The sequence below is a fragment of the Osmerus eperlanus genome, chromosome 13, assembly GCF_963692335.1.
Source record: "Osmerus eperlanus chromosome 13, fOsmEpe2.1, whole genome shotgun sequence".
NCBI lineage: Eukaryota > Metazoa > Chordata > Actinopteri > Osmeriformes > Osmeridae > Osmerus > Osmerus eperlanus.
In genome coordinates this window covers 8,834,268-8,854,935 of record NC_085030.1, presented here as the reverse complement: position 1 = coordinate 8,854,935, position 20,668 = coordinate 8,834,268, and the positions used below count along the sequence as shown (strand labels likewise).

The 20,668-nt window shown below is 43.4% G+C and overlaps 1 protein-coding gene across 2 annotated transcripts; it reads right to left on the bottom strand.

Moving 5' to 3' along the window:
• Positions 1 to 14,368: 14,368 nt before the first annotated feature.
• On the bottom strand, positions 14,369 to 20,468 carry ubl3b (ubiquitin-like 3b). Of its 2 annotated transcripts, none has more exons than XM_062476801.1 (5): positions 19,659 to 20,468; positions 17,096 to 17,204; positions 16,778 to 16,864; positions 16,435 to 16,512; positions 14,369 to 16,226 (listed from the first exon to the last, which is right to left on the bottom strand). In XM_062476801.1, exons 1-5 carry the CDS (start codon positions 19,683 to 19,685, stop codon positions 16,174 to 16,176), a joined length of 354 nt encoding a protein of 117 aa, XP_062332785.1. In that variant the 5' UTR covers positions 19,686 to 20,468; the 3' UTR covers positions 14,369 to 16,173. The 2 variants fall into 2 exon arrangements, with proteins under 2 accessions (XP_062332785.1, XP_062332784.1); XM_062476800.1 differs by lacking the exon at positions 19,659 to 20,468 and adding an exon at positions 17,354 to 17,717.
• Positions 20,469 to 20,668: the final 200 nt, after the last annotated feature.

Sequence of the window (20,668 nt, the reverse complement as noted above, 5' to 3'; positions counted from 1 at the left end):
CTCCGTTGGACAAAAAAAATGTAGCGTGTCTGAACTGGGCAAACGTACCAAATAGAAGATGGGAGGAGGACGAACACTTTCTACAAGGTCCTCAGGTTATGATGTGGCATCACGTAAAATTTGGTCCATGGATTGCTGGTTTGAATTTGTGACTTTCTTTTCAATGCACTAAGTTTCAGTAGGCTGTCACAAAGCCTTTTGATTGAGCCAGGAGTTGCCATTTGCTAATCAGAACATCACTTCAAAAACACTTCCTCAAAAATACAGATGAGTATAAAAGTGTATTGTGTATTGTGTTGCATTGGGTATTATTTGTATAAATATGTTTCAAACACAGTGTATCAAATTATGTCTAATTAAAAACCTGAACCATAATCAGTGTGGTTTTATCAGTCTTTAACCTAGATTAATTTACAACTGCGATGGATTCTAATAATTGGCACCTGAACATAAATTGCTTTTCATAAATTAGATTAAGTAGGCATCATTAGAAGAGTGATTTTAAGCTGCGGGCAAAAACATTCCACAGATGTTTTGGCATGTTGATGAGGGAGTTTATCCCCTTTCCTGCCATCTCTGTTGTCAGTGTTTCTCCCTCACCTTGACCTCTCTCAATCTTACTTACTCTCAGGTCTTTGTAAACCTTTGAAATTCTTGGAGCCTTAATTGCTCCAGCTCCACTAATAGTTCAGCAGAGGACTCACTCACAAGTACGGCACTTTGAGGAATGCTGTGGAATCTGCCAGTGAGGATACAAGACAAGACCTCGACACAATGTGTCTGCTGTTGTACCTTAATGAGCATTGGTGTCCTCACTGTGAATGTCACAACTACCAGAAGTTTACACCAATCACACTCCCTTCAACTCTTTTTTGAAGTCTTCATGGCACCCCTGAGGATGCCTCAGCTGACAGTCTTCTTTGTTCATAGATTTTTTTTCCTGCTGGTATTCTGCTGTTTTGAATACTGGACCACTGCTGCATTGGTGATGACCTAGACTGCTTTGCTTGTATCTATTCTCCTGCCTCCATAATGATAACCCATGGGCTAGTCGTAGTTCGATTTCTGAGGTTCAGAGAAGGTCCTTTCCTGTTGTGGAGACTGAAATTGAGACAGGTGGGGTTTGTAGCAAAGTGCTGGCTCGGGAGGTGTAAATGTGTTAGACTGTTGCCAAGCCAAGTTCACCGATGGTATCACTGTTCGGATGTGGGCAAACATTAACAGTGTCGCAGTGGGAGGGAGCGCACCAGAGAGGGAGAAACAGAGAGCAAGAAAGACAGATTTCCTCTGTGTGTTTGGCATGATAGCACCAGGATTCCTTCCTCTCTTCTGCAGATTCCTCGTCTTCCGTCTTCTTCTGTTACATATTCTTCATCCAGTTTTTCATCTCACATTCCGCTCACTTTTTGGCATTGTCTGTTGAATCAAACATCTGATCCAGTGATGTCCGGTCATGGAGGGATCAGATCTTCCTCATTCATTTTTTAAAATTAGATATTCAAAGGATTTATTTTGAGACAATGTAGCATTGTTTTCAATGCATTTATTCTGTATTGTTGGGTTCTCACTTTATAGCGGTATACCTCCTTCCCACAGTCTGTGATTATGGGGCCCTGATGAGATGCTGTAAAAACAGGCTCCTGGTCTGGAATTCTGCAGGAATCTGTTCTCTTTTTCAGACCACAGTGGATCAGTTGTTTCAGAATTCGCGCCTGACCCGACAGATAAAGTGAAAGCTTTCTTGGGGAGAAAGTGGTTGCTCCCCGTAAACTGTGGAAAACAACTCTTCAAACACAGTTCCTGTGGGTCAGTGGCCTCATGGCCCTCTCTTCTCCCCTCTCTCCCTACGCTCACTCTTTCCCAGATGATTCAGTTAAGCAAACAGAGCCCCCCTCCTCTCAGGGGAGATGGCTGTCTCTATCATTTCCCTGTGACCACTTTTCACTGACAACCTTATTAGTCTGTCAACCCATACCAGCAGAAAAGGGAAAATTAATTAGCCGAAACAGAGTTTGAAAGCACAAATTGTGTGTTGTAAGTCATCAACTCTGACAATTACATAGGCGTATTCTTCTCTTTACCGTTCTGTGTTTGTTTAGGGTTTGTTAATATATCTCATGACTGGCAGGGGGTTGAGGGCAAAGCTAACTCTGCTGGGAGGAAACAGTAAAGATTCCAGATGAGTGAGTTCACGTTGGGTATGTACGAGTAGGCATACCTCAAATTTCCATGGAAATGGCTGCAGAGGAAAGCACAAGTCAAATCCTGCTGGTCCATACAGTACAAATACCCTGTTCATCCACTGTAAACGGTTCCTCATGGGCAAATTGAGGGGAGTTGGACGAGATTGAACAGATACTGTAGTACTGTGAAATTAAAGACCAGTAAATCTCACTAAGCGTGTAGCCGGTTGTAATGAGAACATTTTATTTCAAACAATAGTGAGGAAACAACCTCTACAGTGGTCAGCATCCCTTCTGTGAAGTACCCTCAACACCTCTTACACATGACACACACGCACACAACACACACAACACACACACATGCCCATACACTGGCCCATGGAAGGGCCTTGTGTAATCAATCAGCTGACATACAGGCGGCCTTTGCAACAGTTCTCCAAGCAAACAGGGATTATTAACAAGATCACAGGGCTTTTGCTGTACTCTTTAATCCTGTAATTGGCTTCAGATTCATGCCACTGATCTGGGCCTCGCAAATGTAGAATGACCCTTTTATAACAATAGCGAGAGCTGCTGACCCCTCTTGCAGCCGAGCCCCTCGGTCGCTTAGATCCTTTATGGTACGCCTGGGAATCTGGAGCCTCCAGAGTGGAGCTCCTTAAGTGTGGAGCTTTGAACACAATGTCCCCTTTCTGTTCCACCTCTCCAGCACGCCAGTATTTCATGTCCCTTCTTATCATCCAGATATATTTTTTACTTCCTTATCCCACTCATTCTTTCATCAAAAGACATCCCATCATTCCTTCCCTCCATTCCATCTCGCTTGTACACATTTGCCTGACAAGGTCTCTGTCTCAACCATGCCTTCCCCCTTTTCCGTTCCTCTTGATTGATCTGTCTCCCCCCCCTGTCCTCCTATCGCTGGTTTCTCCTCCTCGATTCTCTCTCTCCTCCTGCCTCCATTCCTCTCCCTTCTCTCCTCCCATTTTCTCTCCTATCTCAGTCTCGTCCCTCCTCTTCTTCCCTTTCTCTCTCCTCTTATCTTCTCTCACTTTCCTACTCCCTTTCTCTTATATCTCTGGTATATCGTGCTCTCACCTCTCTCTTTCCTCCTATCTCTGGTCTCTCCTCATCTCTCCCCCCCCCCTCTTGTTATCTCTTCCTCCCGCTGGTCCCTGGTACTCCTGCAGGTCCTGGAGGGTACATCCAGCCCTGCCTCTCCCTCCGCATGAGGTCATGGCAGTTTGGCAGCACACTCAAAATGCAGAGGGAAAAAATGGCTAAAAACAGCTAGCAAGACCAACGGCGAGGAATGCAAACAAAGTAATCATAACCTAATCTGAGATGTAGAGAGAGGAGGCAAAGTGTCTGTCAGATGTGTTTAGCTAGCTCAGGAATGATGAGGGGTTTGAGAGGGATTATGTTAAGTTTGGACTGTCCTGAAATGTACCCTGTCACTTCTTGGCCTTCCCTGGCAACTGTCTCTTGTTGCCACTTGGACTGATGGCATGGAAACTAAGGGTGATCTGTTGGTCAAAGCAAATGAGATGAACTAGACTTAGTCTGGCTGCCAGGTGCCAGGAAGTTTGAACAAACAAAACACATCTACTTTTTTATAGAGCCTGATCGAAGCTTATCATCAAACTGTCCCCAAGAGCAATCATGAGTCCCAGAACATGTCTTTGAAGGCAGATTCATATTTCATGATCATCCATCACTCACAAACATGTGGATATGATTACAATTCCTCTTACTGACTTGAACCATTACTTTTTAATGCAACTGACTGAGGCTGACAGGATCCAGGCCCTTCAATTAAAACATGGATTTTCAACCATTACTACAGATTAGAGAGCTCCTCAGTCATCGTTTTGCTGTGCTGAGCACAGCAAATTAGACCATGTAATTTGTTGTATTTTGTCACTGTAGTAGCATCATGACAACAAACCTACAGTAGCTGTTAAACATTGCAATAACTTGTGAGGCAAGAACAGTCCTCTCAGAAAAACAGGCCCCACAAAGACACACAGTTACAGGCAGAAAAAGCATGAAAACCCTCAAGATGATTTATAGAATTAAAAGGAACAATTTAATAAAGATACTCTCTTTGTTTTTTACATCTTGAACCAGGCTTAGAAGGGTGTTTACATTTCCTTTCAATGTTCATAATTCATAAAATAATTAAGTGTCAATCTCAATCTAACTTTTAGCACTGAATGTGATTTAGAATTTGGACAAACTGTTTTCTTCCATTTTTTTACAAGAAAAAATAGAAGAATCTGATGAGCAGGCTGAATTTCAGGAGTAGATCATTTTGATACCTGCCGTGAAATTATCCTTTCATTTGACAGGTATCATCATAAGTTTGTTGATCAGACTGTTTCTTCCTAACCATATTTCAGTCCTTCAATTGCACATTGAAAAATAATCGAAGAATGTTGTGAACTAAACCCAGTATGTCATGGCCTGAACAATCCTAACCCATGGGAGAGATTAAACGTTAGAACTTCCAGAGAGAGAGAGAGAGAGAGAGAGAGAGAGAGAGAGAGAGAGAGAGAGAGAGAGAGAGAGAGAGAGAGAGAGAGAGAGAGAGAGAGAGAGAGAGAGAGAGAGAGAGAATGAGAGACAGAAAAGGAAACGGACAAGTATTTGAGCAGAAAAGGAACAAATGTGCCGTAAAAGACTTGGTAAACAAGACTGAATATCTACAGCAGACCTCAGGGTGAACTCAGCTGTGAGGCCCTCATGCACATCTCCCACTTCTCAGTCCAGAGATTCTTAGCAGACAGGTGATTTTTAGAGGAGGTGTTATTGAGATGCTATCTATGTTGAAACCTGCAGACATAGACATATCCCCCATTTGACGCATTATAAGTATGCAAACCTCACACTCACCTTTAGTCAGAACTTCAGGCATGACAGGGTTCAGTAAATGGGTGCGGTTTACGTTTCCCAGAAAGCACTGCAAGCACACCTGTCCCTCAGTACCCATGCTCACCTGAACACACGCGCGCACACAAACACACGTGCACACATGCACAAACGTATGTACGCACACACACAGACAGAAACACTTAATACACACATACACACACATACACACATGGCCGTGGGGGCACCTGAGTCCTAAATGGAATGTTCTGGAATGTATTTAGGCCCCTCCTCTGGAGGCACTCCCACAGGAACAATAGTGGTTGCCAGGTAACTAGACATTCTCGATGACAGGAACACTGTGGTCTAGTGACCAGTGACCACACACTGGAGCTGCTCATGCTGTGCTGAGGGGCAATATGTCTTTGTAAATTAAATCACCTCTCACTGCCAATTAGTTGTTCAGAACAAAGGATGCATAGACTACTGGGCTATGAAAGTATGAGTAAATGAACAGACAGCTTCACATGAGGACAGTCAAGAGATCTTCCCCCTGACTGCCTTCTTTGCTCACTGGATGCCTTCCAAGTCCATATCTGACAAACAGAGCAATGACACTGGCTGCCAGATCGCTCTGTCTCTTCTATCTGCAGCTGCTGCTCTGTCTCTGCCATCACATAAGCCGAGTTTACCAAGTGACATTCATCACTGACCACATTAATCACGAACAGAAAACAAACATCAGTTTGCATCATGTCTCTCTGATGCTCGTTAACAAGACATTTCCTCAGCATCTCACTAAACTGAGATTGAGAGAACAGATAAACCCAGGCCGACAATAACACTCTGCGCTCTCCTTCGACACGCCCAGTCTTCTAACCTCTCTTGCTGATCAACAGTATGATGAATTTCAACAATGGAGGAATTATCCATAGATGAACCTGAGTTGAACTATCACTAAGTGGAACCATTTCATTTCCAGCATCTGTCTCTCTGCCAGAGCTTTGCTTCTGGGATTTCACGGCTCTCTCCTTTTCTGCCAGAACTATGCTGAGGAGAGGAGAGCTCACTGCACGGGGAAGTGTTGTTTATCAAAAAAAAATGAAGGAGAAGGAAAGAAAAAAGAGAGGGAATGTGGCTTCTTTTCCTTCTGCATTCTTTCCTTCATCAGGAATTCACTGAGGTTTGGGCAGGCGGCTTTCTTTTATTGGGTTTCTTTCCTCTTCACTTGGGAAGGACAAGGCGGCCTGTTCTTGTCCTTCTATTTGCTGCCTGGAACTGCACTGCAGCCCAGACTGAGCTTTAGAGAAATCACAGACCTCAAAGAAACTCTAGCCCCACCAAACCCTGTTTAATCCTTTAAATGCCGCGCAACAGACAGAAACAAAGCACCTCCTCACTCCCTGTGTCAGAAAACAGGCTCTAAGCCACTTTCTATGGGTGCTGAAAGCCATGGAGCTCATTTGAGTGAGCATAATAGTCTCAAGGCGGCCTGTCCACGGGCCCGAGACGGGGGGTTTTGTTCGCCAGTCGCCTCTTTGAGTGGGTGACAGGGAGATGAGGCAACAGCAGTCCTAATGGGATTCCAGCCACCTCGTCCCGCCTCTATTACTGCGTTGGATGTATTGTTTTCTGCAGAGGTTAATCCATGGCTGATTGAGGCCTATGAATTCCGCAGACAAGAGATGGCTCAGTGTTTTTTTACAGCTCCAAACACATTGGCACACATCATCCTCTCTGACAATGCCCACCAATGACAACTGTTTAATTGCAAACTTATCTGAGGGTATCCATGGCAAACAGACTAAGCCCCAGAGGGCATCAGCACCGGGGAGACTGGGCTGATCACAAAAGCATTGCTAATGCGTGTCTGTTTATAATAAGATCGCTGGAGAATCCGAAACACCCCATGCATCGCCAAAGAAAACACTGAGAAAAACATCAGCTCTGTCCCTGACAGCAGGAATCTATTTGGGAGAAGCTTAAAAAAACAAAGGCAACTTTGGAAAGAAGGCTTTCAGGGGTACATGTTGATAGTGTACCACAAACACAAGCGACACACCCAATACATGTCTGAAGCTGCTCATAGTACACCACAAAGTAGTCAGGATGCAACAAGTGCTGCGTTTATGTGTGTGTATGAGTATAATCCTTTGGCACATCTTAGAAGAAGTGCATTTAATAACCTTGACATCCAAAGGCTATCTTTCCATTCACACCCACCAGAGTGAAAAAAGAGAGAGAGACATAGGAGTTAAACAGCATGTGTGTGAGTGTGAAACTCCACCAACTTGTTGCAACTAGTCATTGCTACATCTGTCAACATAAGTTCTGCAGCCAATCACACCCAGTTCTCTTCCTCAGTTCTCTTCCTCTCCCCCTGCAGTGTTTTCCTCTTCCCTATCTATCTGACTCACCAGAAAGCTCAGGTCAGAAAAGAAATCAACATTAAACCAAACTATCTACCTACTACGAATGGGCAGAATTGTTTTCCATACAGAGATACCTTTAAATAGAAGCTGGCAACATTTGACTTCAGTCTGGTTTTGGTTGTTGCTTCTTCAGGCTATAAAATGGATGGATGCAGAGGATTTCAAGTCTGACACCCCGTCTTCCTGTTGTCTTCTGATGTGTGAGTCTCAGGGCCTCAGACAGCCTCTGGTGACACACTCATCTATGAAGACTCTCATGAGAAGAACCAGTTGGCTGAGCCCAGCACAGACAGACTGGAATGCAGCTGTTTGTCCCTTCGTTCAACCTCCTTCCAATCATTTCACTTGTGTACATCACAAGTGATCTTACCTAACAGAGATCTGCCTGGGCTCACTGACACTTGGACTGGAACATGCTTGGATCGTACACACTCAGTCAAGGCCGAGTCCATATGCAAATATCACTTAAATAAAACGTAGTTCACTTCTCCATTTCTTCCTCTCTCCATCTCTCTCTGTACATTCTCTTTCTCTGACACATGCAGATACACATACAGGCCCACAATACAAAGCATTTTTGGGAGTTTTAGGGAGTCCAACTGTGTATGTGCTGCAGCCTGAGTACAGATGTTGAGGATAAATCATCCATAGAAGCAGGCTGTTAATCAGGCTGTCCGGCCGGGTCCCATGCAGCATGGCGGAGGTCTGCGGGCCTAGCTCCCCCAGTCTACTCAGCCTGCAGAAGAGCCAAATCACATCCAGCTGACATTATGCAACTCATCCTCCATAAAGCCCAAACATTTGATTCAGTGTCCATCAGCAGCCATGGTTCCCCATTTATATTCATTGTCAGTTAAACAGACAATGTCTTTTGATTTAGACCTAATTGTATTTAAAATAAAGGATTTGGGGTTACTTTTCACTTTAGGTGCATCTGTCTCAGATAAAGAGCAGTCGTTCTCAAATAGTGGTTAAATGTCTGCTTTCCTAGATGTCTGTATAATGTTGTATATCTCTAAGCCCAGCTCGTGGGCTTGCCACATGCCTACACCCCTCCTACGCTGGGCCCTCTGAGCATGGAGGTGTCGCTGCGTTATGTTATGCTTGGCAGGGTGGTGAGTGAGTGTTTGCTTAAAGACTGCCTGTTAACCAGCTCCAGTACAGCCCAGAAGCAGCAGCACTCACCTAGTGTGTCAGATGCCTTGTCATCCCACAACACACACGCTGACAACACAGCCCTCTGTGATGGTTATAACTCTCTGTTCGCCCCTCTTGCTTACCCTCCCTTTCACTCTCCCTCTTTCGCTGTATTTCTGACTCTCTTTCTTTGTCCCTCCCTCTTTCACCCCCCATCAGCAAACTTTAACCTGTGAAGAAACCCAAACGGCACAAATCCAGCTCAGATATATCAAGCATCAAGAGCTTCACAATAACATACACTACCTGACCTTTCTGTGTTTGTGCTCTCAGCTGGGTGGTGTGAATCTGGGAGACTCTGCTTCGCAGCAGCACAACGACCCTGAGAAAGACAGAAGGTATGAAAACTGCTGGTTCAACTGAGGATGAAAAGATATGTTGAATTTCTCAATCTCTGCTTCGTAACCCCTACACCTATCTGTGAACTTATAGAGGAGTAAATATACAATTGATGCAACATCACACAGCATAACAAAGACATGAAACAAGCAAGGAGGGGGGCTTTCAGGGTGGTTGGGGTGGAAGTTGAATTTACTTCAGCTGGATCTTTGTTTCTGGTTCTCTCTCTTTCTATTCATGAGTCGCCCAGTCGCCATGTGACAGGGGGATGGCTCTGGTGCTGAGTCATGGAGCCTGGAGGCCTGAGTCACCAGTGCTGCCCAGAGACAGCAGAGACTCCGCACAGAAAAGACTGAACTCTGTGACCTGAATGTGCTGTCGTTCTCAGCACAGAAACCCTGCATAGTTCTCAGTCTCTCCTCACTGTTCTTGTCTTCTCACTTTTTTAGTCGTCTCAATGTTCTCTCTTTCCCTCCTCCTCACCCCTGATTTATTCCTCTCCCACCCTCTCTTTTCTCACCTCGCTCTTTTTTCTTCTTCCAAGCAGGGGGTTTTCCCTCTTGTTCTTTGTCTGTAATGCCAGGAAACTTCACAAGCGCATTCAACAAGACAACACGGGAAGACAGGAATGTCAGTGACATTCAATGCAGACCTTTAACTCCAGAACTCACTGCTCTCTGATCATTGATACCCTCCTATAGACATGCCACAGTGTCATATTCATCTGGGTCAAGGTAGAAGAGGCCCTTACCTGTAAAGTTAAAACTATGCATTAGTATCCCTCCACAACACGCCACACTGAGCCTTCTCTCTCTCAGATCCACCAGGACGTATATGTTCCCCTTAGTTACAATCCACTACATACCCATGCAACACAAACAGGTGCAATAGCATTCACAGGAGTGTGTCTCCAGGTTTTCAGGTCAATATGATTTAATTTACAGTACAGTCATAACAAAACATATAGGATACTGCACCTTAGGAGCTGGCTTTAGAAATGCCCAGTGCAGGTTACTCAAATAAAGCCCAGATGGCGAAGGGTGACTGGGAGTGTAGCCAGGTATTAAATCTTCATCGCCTCTTGAGAATCGCACCAAGAGAGCCCATTAGTCAGAGAGCTGCAGTATCATCTGGAGGGGCATGGCAGACCTCTGGATCTTACCTCCAGACACCCTCTGATCTCTCACAGGAATCACAGCTCTGACTCCAGTGAGGTCACCTGTAATGAACCACAATGTGTAAGATGCCCTAATGAGCAACATACACAAAGAATGCTATTAATAAAGATGAATCAATCCAGTCTTTGCAAGCACTTTGGAAACATGTACAAACATAAAAGAACAAACGTTTAACAACCCAAAGGAGAGAAGCACCCTTATTTAAAGAATCTGGAAACACTTTTATGTTAATGCTAATTAAAAACACATTGCACACTGTATCACAAAGTAATTTGGTATGATAGGTTTCTCTCTTGTGTGAGAGAAAAATAGAAGGAGAGAGACTTACTGTGTGTGGCGGTCACAAAAGGTATGTGGCTTTGGAACACATATGTAGGTTAAGTCACTGATTCCTTCTCTCAGATCACAAGACTGAATCACTATGAGCTAATCTGCTGTGCTAAACCATTATAAACATTAAAGAAAACAATCCCAAGTAATACATATCCTCATGGTGCCTGCGGTGGCAGCACTGTCTGAGCCAATCAGTCCATTCTGCAATGATGACTGAGGAGAGACAGACAGAGAGAGAGGCCATTGATAAATCACAATTATCATCAGAGTTATACAAGCACAACAGGGAGATCAGAGAAGATACTGAGATGATCATCAATATGGAAACTATTAAAGATTCTCTTGACTGCAAATCACAGATGTACCATTATTTACCATCATTCAAAGTAAGTTGTAAACATGATCAGTTCCTTCGTAAATGTATGTAAACCAATAGCAAGAAATATGTGAAGGATGGTGGAAATATGGGAACATATCACTCTGTCACCGGGGTAAATGTTCTGAAAACACTACAGCTGAATCTGTTGTTAATAAAACATTAAATGCCATGATTCTATTATTGTACCATATTTGATTGCTTAAGATCATCATGTTACATCCATAACATTTTATAATCATCATAATCAACTTTTAATCACATCAAATAAACGTTTCCATGACAGGAACAGGAATGAAGGGAGTGTGTACTCAAGATTTAAATAGACTCTGGAAGTCACTCATTAATTCTTTGCTTCTCTTTGTCTTTTTTAAATGTAATTTCTTCTTCTAGATTAATTTTTCATTGCCTTTCATTTCAAGAGAAGCTTGAGGAAAAGCTTGGACAGAAGTCACAAGTTCCCTCAAATGACCCGTCACCCGCCCTTCTGGAACAATGAGAGTGCATGCTGCCAAGCCAAATCATCTCAACCACAATCTCTGGAAAAATGCTACTCTTTAAAAACAGCTATATCTATGGCCTCTATGTTCAAGCATCCTCTGCAAGCTAAGTAATCCCCAGAGAGCCTGCAGAAGACTCGGTCTTGGCAAAGATTAATATGTTAACTCTCATTCTATGGCTAATACCACCACTAATGGTCCTATTAACACACATATGCTAGCAGTAACTCATCCTATTCAGCAATTCAAGTCATATTAGGCTTTTAGCACACATCGTTTTCAGCACTTTTCTTCTTCAACAACCCTTCCGTTTTCATCCCACATTCTGTATTTAGTGGGCTTTGTACTGATGGATGGTATAAATGTAAATCCACTGTGAGCTGTGGAAAGGAATTTTATTGAAAAACATGTTTTTCGTCGCAGCTCATAAGCAGGAGACCAATACCATGTCCTAGGATTATTTGATCTAATATTCTATCTGTTGTTGTGTCTAAGAGTGTGTTGTGGGGTGGAGGGATGGGATTGGAGAGAAATATAATAAGATAATAAAGAGAAAAACTGTAAGATCCGCAGAGATTAACTGACAGGAAGAAGGAACCCAAAACACAGTCATTATTCACTTTATTTTCCTATTCTCATGTTTTGCTGAACATATTATTTCCGTTAGTGAAAATAAATAGCAGAGCCAAGGGAGACGTCATTGATGGAAAAGAAGATATCAAGTTGACATCAGCTTGACAACATTCATGTCAGCTGATCTCTGTGTCAACATCCTTTATTCAAGACCTAGCTCTGCCCATCCCCATCCTCTGTTTAAGTATTTTTTATTCCTCATTTTGCTCCTACACTCCTGCTATGGGAGGGACAGAGCTTATATTGTTGTCAAGCCCTCTACCTCACTCCCTTTTTACAGTGGCATGTTATAGGACACGAGGGAGCATCTGGTAAAATAAACAGCCAAATATAAAATGGATTGTAGCAAAACGCTGGTGTTGGACTGACCGGCTCCACCCCCAGCTCTGGAGTAGTTGCTGTTGCTGCTGCTGCTGTGAAAACCATAGGACTATGTTGGTTTCTCCCCATCCACACTTTGCGGCTGAGGGCCATGTCACTGACTGGTCTGGGACGGATGGCCTCATGTGGAACGCAGGAGTCAGATGAACTGGTGTCACCTTTCCAATTAGTGGGAGAGACCATGACCAGAGGGCGGAAGAGAGGGGGAAGGGAGGGGCAGGAAGGAAGGAATGAAGGGGAAGAAGAGAGGGGGAAGGCTTCTTGAAGTCAGTGTGAAGGTCACTCACTCAGTCGCACCCCGCAGTGTGAATTTAGGCCTGGCTTGTTAATGTATGTGTGTTTTTACACTGGCCTATTGAGCTGTTTCAAGGCCTCAGCGGGGATCTCCTGAGCGCACAACAGAGACAAAAAAATGCACACGCTATAATAATAACACAGACAAAGGAATAACCATACTTTCACTCAGACAGTTTTAAACACTGGGAAAACATTCTCACAGGGACTAAATGGTTGAATCCCACAGTGCTTCTTTCTCAGCTCTCGGCTGTACATCAATACAAAGTCTCCATGATTTAAAATGACAAGGCCAGAGTCAATGGTATCAGAAGCCTGTCCTCAGTTTATGTGCTAGACTATGTTCTGTGTGCGAGTGTGTGTGTGAGAACACACAGCTGGTTTTGATATGAACAGGACTGAAAGAGCAAGATGTATCCAGCTTGCCAAAGGCAGTAGAACCAAAAGGGGTGCAGTTGGCTTTCAGAACAAGTCATCCACTTCTAACAGCACACAGCCTCACACATCTATAACTTCTATGATGTTCCTGTTATACAGAGTGCTTGAATAGAGGCTCTGAGTGGTGTATGTGTGTGTGTATGTGTGTCCATGTGTGAGTCAGCTCCTAGGATGAGACAGAGTGGGGAACAACTCCCAGGCTGAGAGAAATCACCACCTTAAGACAGACATCCATCACGCCACGTCACGGCTGCAACCCCTCCCCTGCTCCAGGCTTCCCTGCAAAGAGTCCCCAGCCAAGGACAGAGGAAGCTGGGTACAGATGCCTAGCAGCAGCTGCTCTCCTCTAACTCTACCACAGCATAGCAGAGACTGCCCCCTGGGATGCCCCATGTGTGACTGTCTCCTGTTAGTTCAGCCTGGACCCAGGCCCGCTGCAGCACACTCGCAAAACTGACCGCACGTGTGCCCTGACTCATGCAAGACCACAAGAAGTCATTCATCGAGGACCAGACAGGGGTATTTATGTTTAGGGTAGCAATGATTTCAACAGATGTTTCTCCAGGGTCCAGTTTGGAGCTTTGCTGTGGTGGTGATGCTCCTCCAAGGTCAGTCACCTCTCCTCCATCATAATCTCTCTTCAGAGTGTCATCTACCATGAATGAAGAGATGACAGAACAACAGAAGGACAAGAGTCCATGTAGGACAACCTGTAGTTTAATTGAAAACAATTTGGAACAGCAGCTGAATTTTTATAGTTCAGCTAGCGTCCGGTTGACGGTATTTTCCCTAATATTTACTGCCAATGTCAACTGGAAGCCTGGAGCTTTAGCAGCTAAACGTCATGACAGTATTTCTGAGACAAATGGGAGAAAATATACTGAAAAATATGTGCTCAACCAAATGCTTAACTGTCTTTATAACTTTGATTTGAGCCAGTCTGACAAATCTAAAATAAATAAATACATTTTACTAAAGTTATTTGTCGATGATCAAAGTGCTCTGATTGTCTTTGAAAAAAGTCCAGAAAGAGGCATTTAGACCAAAGCAGAAGATGACCTACCCCTGCCAGGCTAGAATCAGAAGCAGCCCAGAGAAAAAGGAAACTCAGTCAAGGACCAAAATTAGAACATGAAGAACATTGCCATCTAGAGGTCAAACTTAAATCTGTAAAAAAACAAAACATTTAGAGCACACAAATTGGAGTTAAGGAGTATCGTATTTAAAGATGTTTTATTAATTTATAATACAAGCTTTAAGTAGACCACATCACATTTTAGTTTTTTTTTTTTTTTTTTTACATTTATTCATATTCAGCTAAATTTCATAGCAGTGACGTTGGTTTACATAAACACTAACCAAAGGACACTCAAAAGGAAGGAATCAAAGAATCCAGACTGTTTCCATAGAAACCACCGCTGAACTGCCCTCCCACAACCTGTATCACACTCAGTTTTCACTCGCTCAAACAGATGTCCTAGAACACTGAAACTTCAGTGCTCTTCTAAAACACACACACATGTATTACTCATTCTTCTCTCTCAAACATAAAAGATTAATCTAAAAATAATATGCATTCCCATACATAATGTACACATGAACTAACCCCATTTTTAGACAATTATTCATTTGACAGGAGTCAGTCAATAAAACTGAAGAAACAATACCAATACAAGATCAAACTCTACAAATTTCAATATTAATGATATTACTGAATTCCACGATCAAAGGCAAAAAAAATTTTTGACAGCATCCAAACAAAAAGGTGAACTACCACCACAGTTTCTCTTATCCTCCTATGATGGCCTTTCAGATAAATTCATTCCCGGTCTCGAGCCCTGATGTCCACAAGGAGGCTGTGTACTTGCACAACTGATGTCCCCCGGGCCCTTCTCAGCCCACCTTTAACTGGCTCTTTGTGTTGGTTCCCTTACTCCTTATATTAGACAAGGAGTGGGGTCCCCAAGGAGTGGGGTCCCCAAGGAAGCGGGGAGTGCAGACAGTCGAGTAAATATTCCACAGAATCAGAATTGCAAACCAAACCACACTTAAAAAGGTCACTCGAGACCGAATCCTCTGGTATTTTCCTGGTTTTCTTGCCAAGTAAAACAACATAGTATGGCCTTGCAGGGGTCCGTTAGATTTTCCTAGATCTTCTTAATCCTCAAGGTGATCAGCATCCTACTCACAAACACTCTCTTTCGATCTTACACGCACACACACTTAAATGTTGACACAGCTGCCCCTCTACAACTTTGAAGCATTGGTCCAAGTCCAGGAACAAACATGAGTGCACAAACACACCACACCACCTGTGCTGTGACAGATAAAGCAGCCCCCCTTCCTCTCCCCCATGAGTGTGAAGCATGTACGTTCTAGCTCAGATGAAGAGGGTGGCACTTCTACCAGTAATAGGATACACTTGAGTCCTCTAAAAGATGGTTAAGGAGATGGGAAGATTAAGACCATACAAAAAAAGTACAAGACACACTTTCAAATAAGCTACAGAGTTAAGTGCAATGAGAGAGGATTAATACCGTTCTAAGAGACCCGATGGGATCTTCCATTTCATTATTTATTAGGAGAAATATGATTTGCTATGGGAGTAGTAGCAAAAGCATAAGCCCCAGGTTGGATCAACACCCATCCTATGCCCATAATCAGAAGTATAGAGTTCCAGAGGCTGTTAGTTTGCAACCCAGCTTCACATGGGAGCATGTTATGTACACATTTCAAAACACGGTCTTAGGACACAAATAGAAAGGCAAAGTTTGGCAAATAGAGGAAAAAAAGGTAAAAAAAACTATAATTTTGATAAATTGGCACAAAAAAAAATATCCTAAGCCTCTGGTTGGGCAAGAGTGCAACAAACGTGGGTGACAGTTCCCAACAGTCCTCAAAACAGTTCTCCTGCGATCATCCCAAATCCATGGTTGAAAGGCCAAAGATAGGCAGAGAGGGTGGGGGCATGTGGGGGATGTGAAAGGAGGAAAGGACTGGTTGGTTGTTTTCAATATTTTACAAGAGCAGACAGCAATTGCTCTCGGTGGTCTTCTCTCTGTTCCTCTGACCTACACGGACGACAGAAACTTGGTGAGACAACAGCAGTGAGGCCACAACAGGGAAGAGCAAATATCACACCACATGTCAAGCTCCACAGAGCCAGCACACTACTACTCTCTCTTTACCAATGGCTCTGAAAGAGAAGTAAATGGATAGACAGACAGGTGTAAATGGGTTGGCTGAAACTGAAGAAGAGAGGGAAAGAGGGAATCTCACCATGAGAGTTGGGCTCTGGCAGCGTCTCCCTGGCAACCAAGTGCATGACAGTTGTTCGGCCAGGGGGCAGCTTTAAAGCTTTGCATTAAAAATATAAAAAAGCACACAAATGGATTATAAATCATTATCCTTCACAATACATATTCATGTTATAATTCCTTAATTAAAGAGGATTATATGTGTCAATCATTCCAATGATCATATTTTTGATTAATTCATAAGACTGTTCTTAATTGCTTTTTTTCATTTATTCTTCCAGAGGACACATCACATCTTTGTAGTTTACTGTTAGCTTGGCACACCTGTACAGGGTATGTGATTATGTGTGTGTGTGCAGTTGTACCTCCCAGGGTGACATTGCCATGCAGGAAGCGCCCCTGGAAGATGAGGCGCAGGATACTGGGGCTGCTCACCTGCTCCTCCTCCCATCCTGTCAGGAAGAAGGATGACAGAGAGGGAAAAGAGAGAGGACAGAGAGATGGAAGAAAAGAATAAAAACATTTCAGAGCAGGGACAGACAGATCTCTGAACTTCGATGTGTGAAAACTGGTAGTGACATCAGAAACAGCACGACAACAACAAATAGCTCCAAAAAATGAATCACTCAATTCTGCATTACAACAAGTCAGTGCTGCCTTATACCAACTGTACAGAAGCTTACCCAAGGGCCAGTTATCAAAGACGTGCTTGGCGATGTCAGTGGCCGAGTCGTTGGGAGAGAAAGTGAAATCTTGTGTCTTACCACTCACCAAGATCAGACGAAGATTCACCTAGGAGAGCAGAAACCAAAATCATAATCTGTAGACCACAGAAATGCGGCATAAATAATCCACAACGTTTCAGCCCACATTTCAGACTAGCATAACGATGTAAAGGAGCGTTCCGCCTAATCACATGGTATCCTTCCATTTTGTCTCACCCCAAATGACATGAGATGACCTTCAGAAACAGCAGCAGAAATGGGCATTCCTTCCTAATTAGATTTCTCCAGAGCGGATCTCAGCCCTTTGACTGAAGCCGCTTCATTCAGACAGGGCTTGCAGTGAAGTGAGCCCTATAGTCAGATGGTCAGAGACAGCAGAGATAAGGGTGGTGCTGTGTGTATGTGTGTGGGGGGGGAACACTAACCCCTCAGTTCCCCAGGGCTAGGGGCTCCACTCCGGGCTGTCGGCCTAATGCGATAACCCCAGGTGTCCCAGACAGCCCTGGGCCACATTATTAAATTTACATGGCCAATGCGTAACTCTGGGGGGTAGTAGTGGTGTGTGGTGAGAGAGAGAGAGAGAGCGAGAGAGCGAGAGAGGGGGTCTTCCAGACAAGGATTTTCCCTCGTTCCATCCTCATCCCCCCTCCTCGACAGCTAAGTGAGTGTGAAGCCCTTTTTTGACTAAGTGAATATTTGCATCAGTAGCCATAGTAATAGCACCTGAAGGGTGTCTCCTTGTGGCTAAAGACAATTTCTTCTTTGTTAGTCTTTAACAAAAATGCCAAGTAAAACTCACTTGTTTGCTTATATTGGGAATGTAAATGCACTTTTGCCTTTCTTGGATTTCAGTGGCACACTGGTTTAAATTACATCATCTATTTTCTGAGTGCAGTTTGGCTTGGAATAAATGCACTCGTTGAAAATTAAATGGAGAAAAAGGAGAAAAACTAAACAAGGTAAGGAAGTTGGTCCAGGCACTGCAGAGCCACATCCATTAAGGCTGGCTACTCCTCACACAGCCCCACAGAATGGACTCCAAACACACAGATGAGATTGTAGGACGTTTCATATTGGCCAAACAATCAAATCTATTCCCCTGGGTTTAAAGTAAGAAGGGAAAGGGTGACACCCAGCCATACACGGTCAGCCAACACTAGTCAGTGTCTGTCTTAGAAAATGAGGAACTCATGCTCAGAAAGAGGTAGTGAGAATTATGTGATTTCCCGTCAGATGTTATTAAGGGGAGGGGGCTGCATAATTGCGCAATTCCTAAACACACTCTACAATTACAGTAAAGGCTAACAAATTTGGCTAACACACAGGCTAACACATTGCAGCTCAATAGCTCATAAAGCAGACTGCAGCCCAGGTCAGGATCTCCATGTGCTCTGAAGCATCACCAGCAGAGGCTGAACCCTCCTCACTCCTGGTCCACATCTCACAATCAGTTCACGGACTGTGTCTGCCACTACCACTGGCTTCCCTTCAATAATGTATCAAGTTGGATATCAGTCTAGCATCCAGTAATCAGAAAAACTGATTGGAAATATTAGCTTTTCACCACTGCCGATACTTGATAGCTTTTTTTTAGGAGAACAGTGAGCAAATACATGGAATACAGTCCGTCTAAATCCACAAGCGGCCTATATGCTCATTTGAGCAGAAGCATTCTATGATGCCAAACGGGGCATAGAGAACAAAGAGATTGAGCCACAAGCTGTGACTTCAGGACAGGGCCTCACATGATCTGTTGACAAACAAATGGCCTCCCCTTCCCCAGCAAACCCACCCCCACTGTTGAACTGGTTAACCTCCATGCAGGGTTACATACCCATGTCATCATTAACAAGCTTTACCCCCCGCCTGTCTCCATCATCCACCAAACCTCATCCCTTTCATTCTCAACCAAACAATGTAAATCTGCCCAGCTGCCCTTGGTAACATCAGGAATATGAGAACAAGAACAACAAGCTCCACATTCATTCAGCTGGGAATATACAGCAGTAGTCTACCATCTATAAAACATAACAGAAATAGCCTCATAACCACAAACATGAAGATGAGAGGATGTCATCTGAGCATATGACAACTAAAACTGTATAACAAATTGTTCTTAAAACCTTTTTCTATTCCAATAATTGCTAACAACTACACGGGCTCTTGGTTATTAATCTAGTGTACAGTATAAAAAAACTAAAGCCTATGAATGTTACAGGAACTGGATTTTTTTTTTTTTTGGTAGGAACTAAGAAGTAAGACTGCCATTTGAGGTGATGTGAAACAGATCAGTCGGCTAGGGGCCTAACCTTGGGAGAAAAGTAGGGCAATCTTTAAATTGAGAATTGACAGATGGTGTAGCTCACAGAAACAGTAGCTATGATTCTGTTTGCGAGGGTGTTTACGTTAATCCCTTTGCAAGCCCCCACCCCAATGAACTCTCAGAAGAATAACATCACACACTTTTGTACTTACAGCGACCGATCAGGGATCTTTGACTAGTTTCTCTGCGATCACTCACCATATCTAGGTCCCTTTGAGTGCTCATGGTTTCAAGAAGGGTCTTGACTTGCAGTAGGAAGTGATGCGCTCCGCTGGTAGAGACGGGGCCAAAGCCCTGGCACAAAGAGCGCTGTGTCTGAAACGTTCCACTACTCTCTCCCCTTTGCTTTCTCTGCTTTCCACAGCCTGGCACCGACTGAAGTCGTTTGTGCTAGGGCCCACATGTAAATTAGTCACTGAAAAAATCTAGCTAACGTTACAGAACACAGAATTTTTGCAGTGACGAGATGAATGACAGCTGTCTGTCAAAACAGATACCAAATCAGCTAACGTTAGCTGGCTAGATACTTAACGTTTTTTAGTACAAATTAGCTGAACGAGTTAACATTAGATGGCTAACTAGCCAATACGACCTCTTGCCGGATGATTAAAGCAACCACGACAAACGACAATAACAGCAGAATAAAATTACAGAACAACCAGTTAAAACTACTGGGAAGATGACAATCCACTAAAACACACTAGCTAGCCAGTACCCAGCCAGTATAGCTAGCTGAAGAAAAAAATCGGACTGCGGCAGAACGAGAAGCTACGCTAGCTAGCTAACTGATGGGAGCTACGTAAAGAACACCCGCTATCCTCGGCTAATTTCCATAAAAATCTTTAAATTCCATTTATCCGTCCAGTATCTCAGCAATACTATGAACTTCAGCATCAATTTTTTTAAACCATTAATCTATAGAAGGGTTCTATTGATAAGAAAACATCGACTATGCTGCTTGTCGAGCAAATAATAATGGCAGGGCATTTAACGACGCCGGAAATCAGCTGGTTGTAAACATAAGAAACGGAAGTTTTGCTTTTAAATTCCATTATGATAGAGAAATTGCAACTTTCGTGTTGTAAAATAATAATATATTTTTTCCCGGAAAGTTTCTCACCTAGTCTGTTTTAGTTGCGTTTTAAGACATTATAAACCTGTTAAAACGTGTCATTCTTTTGTTTGTTGGATTAGGATATTGCGCTAAA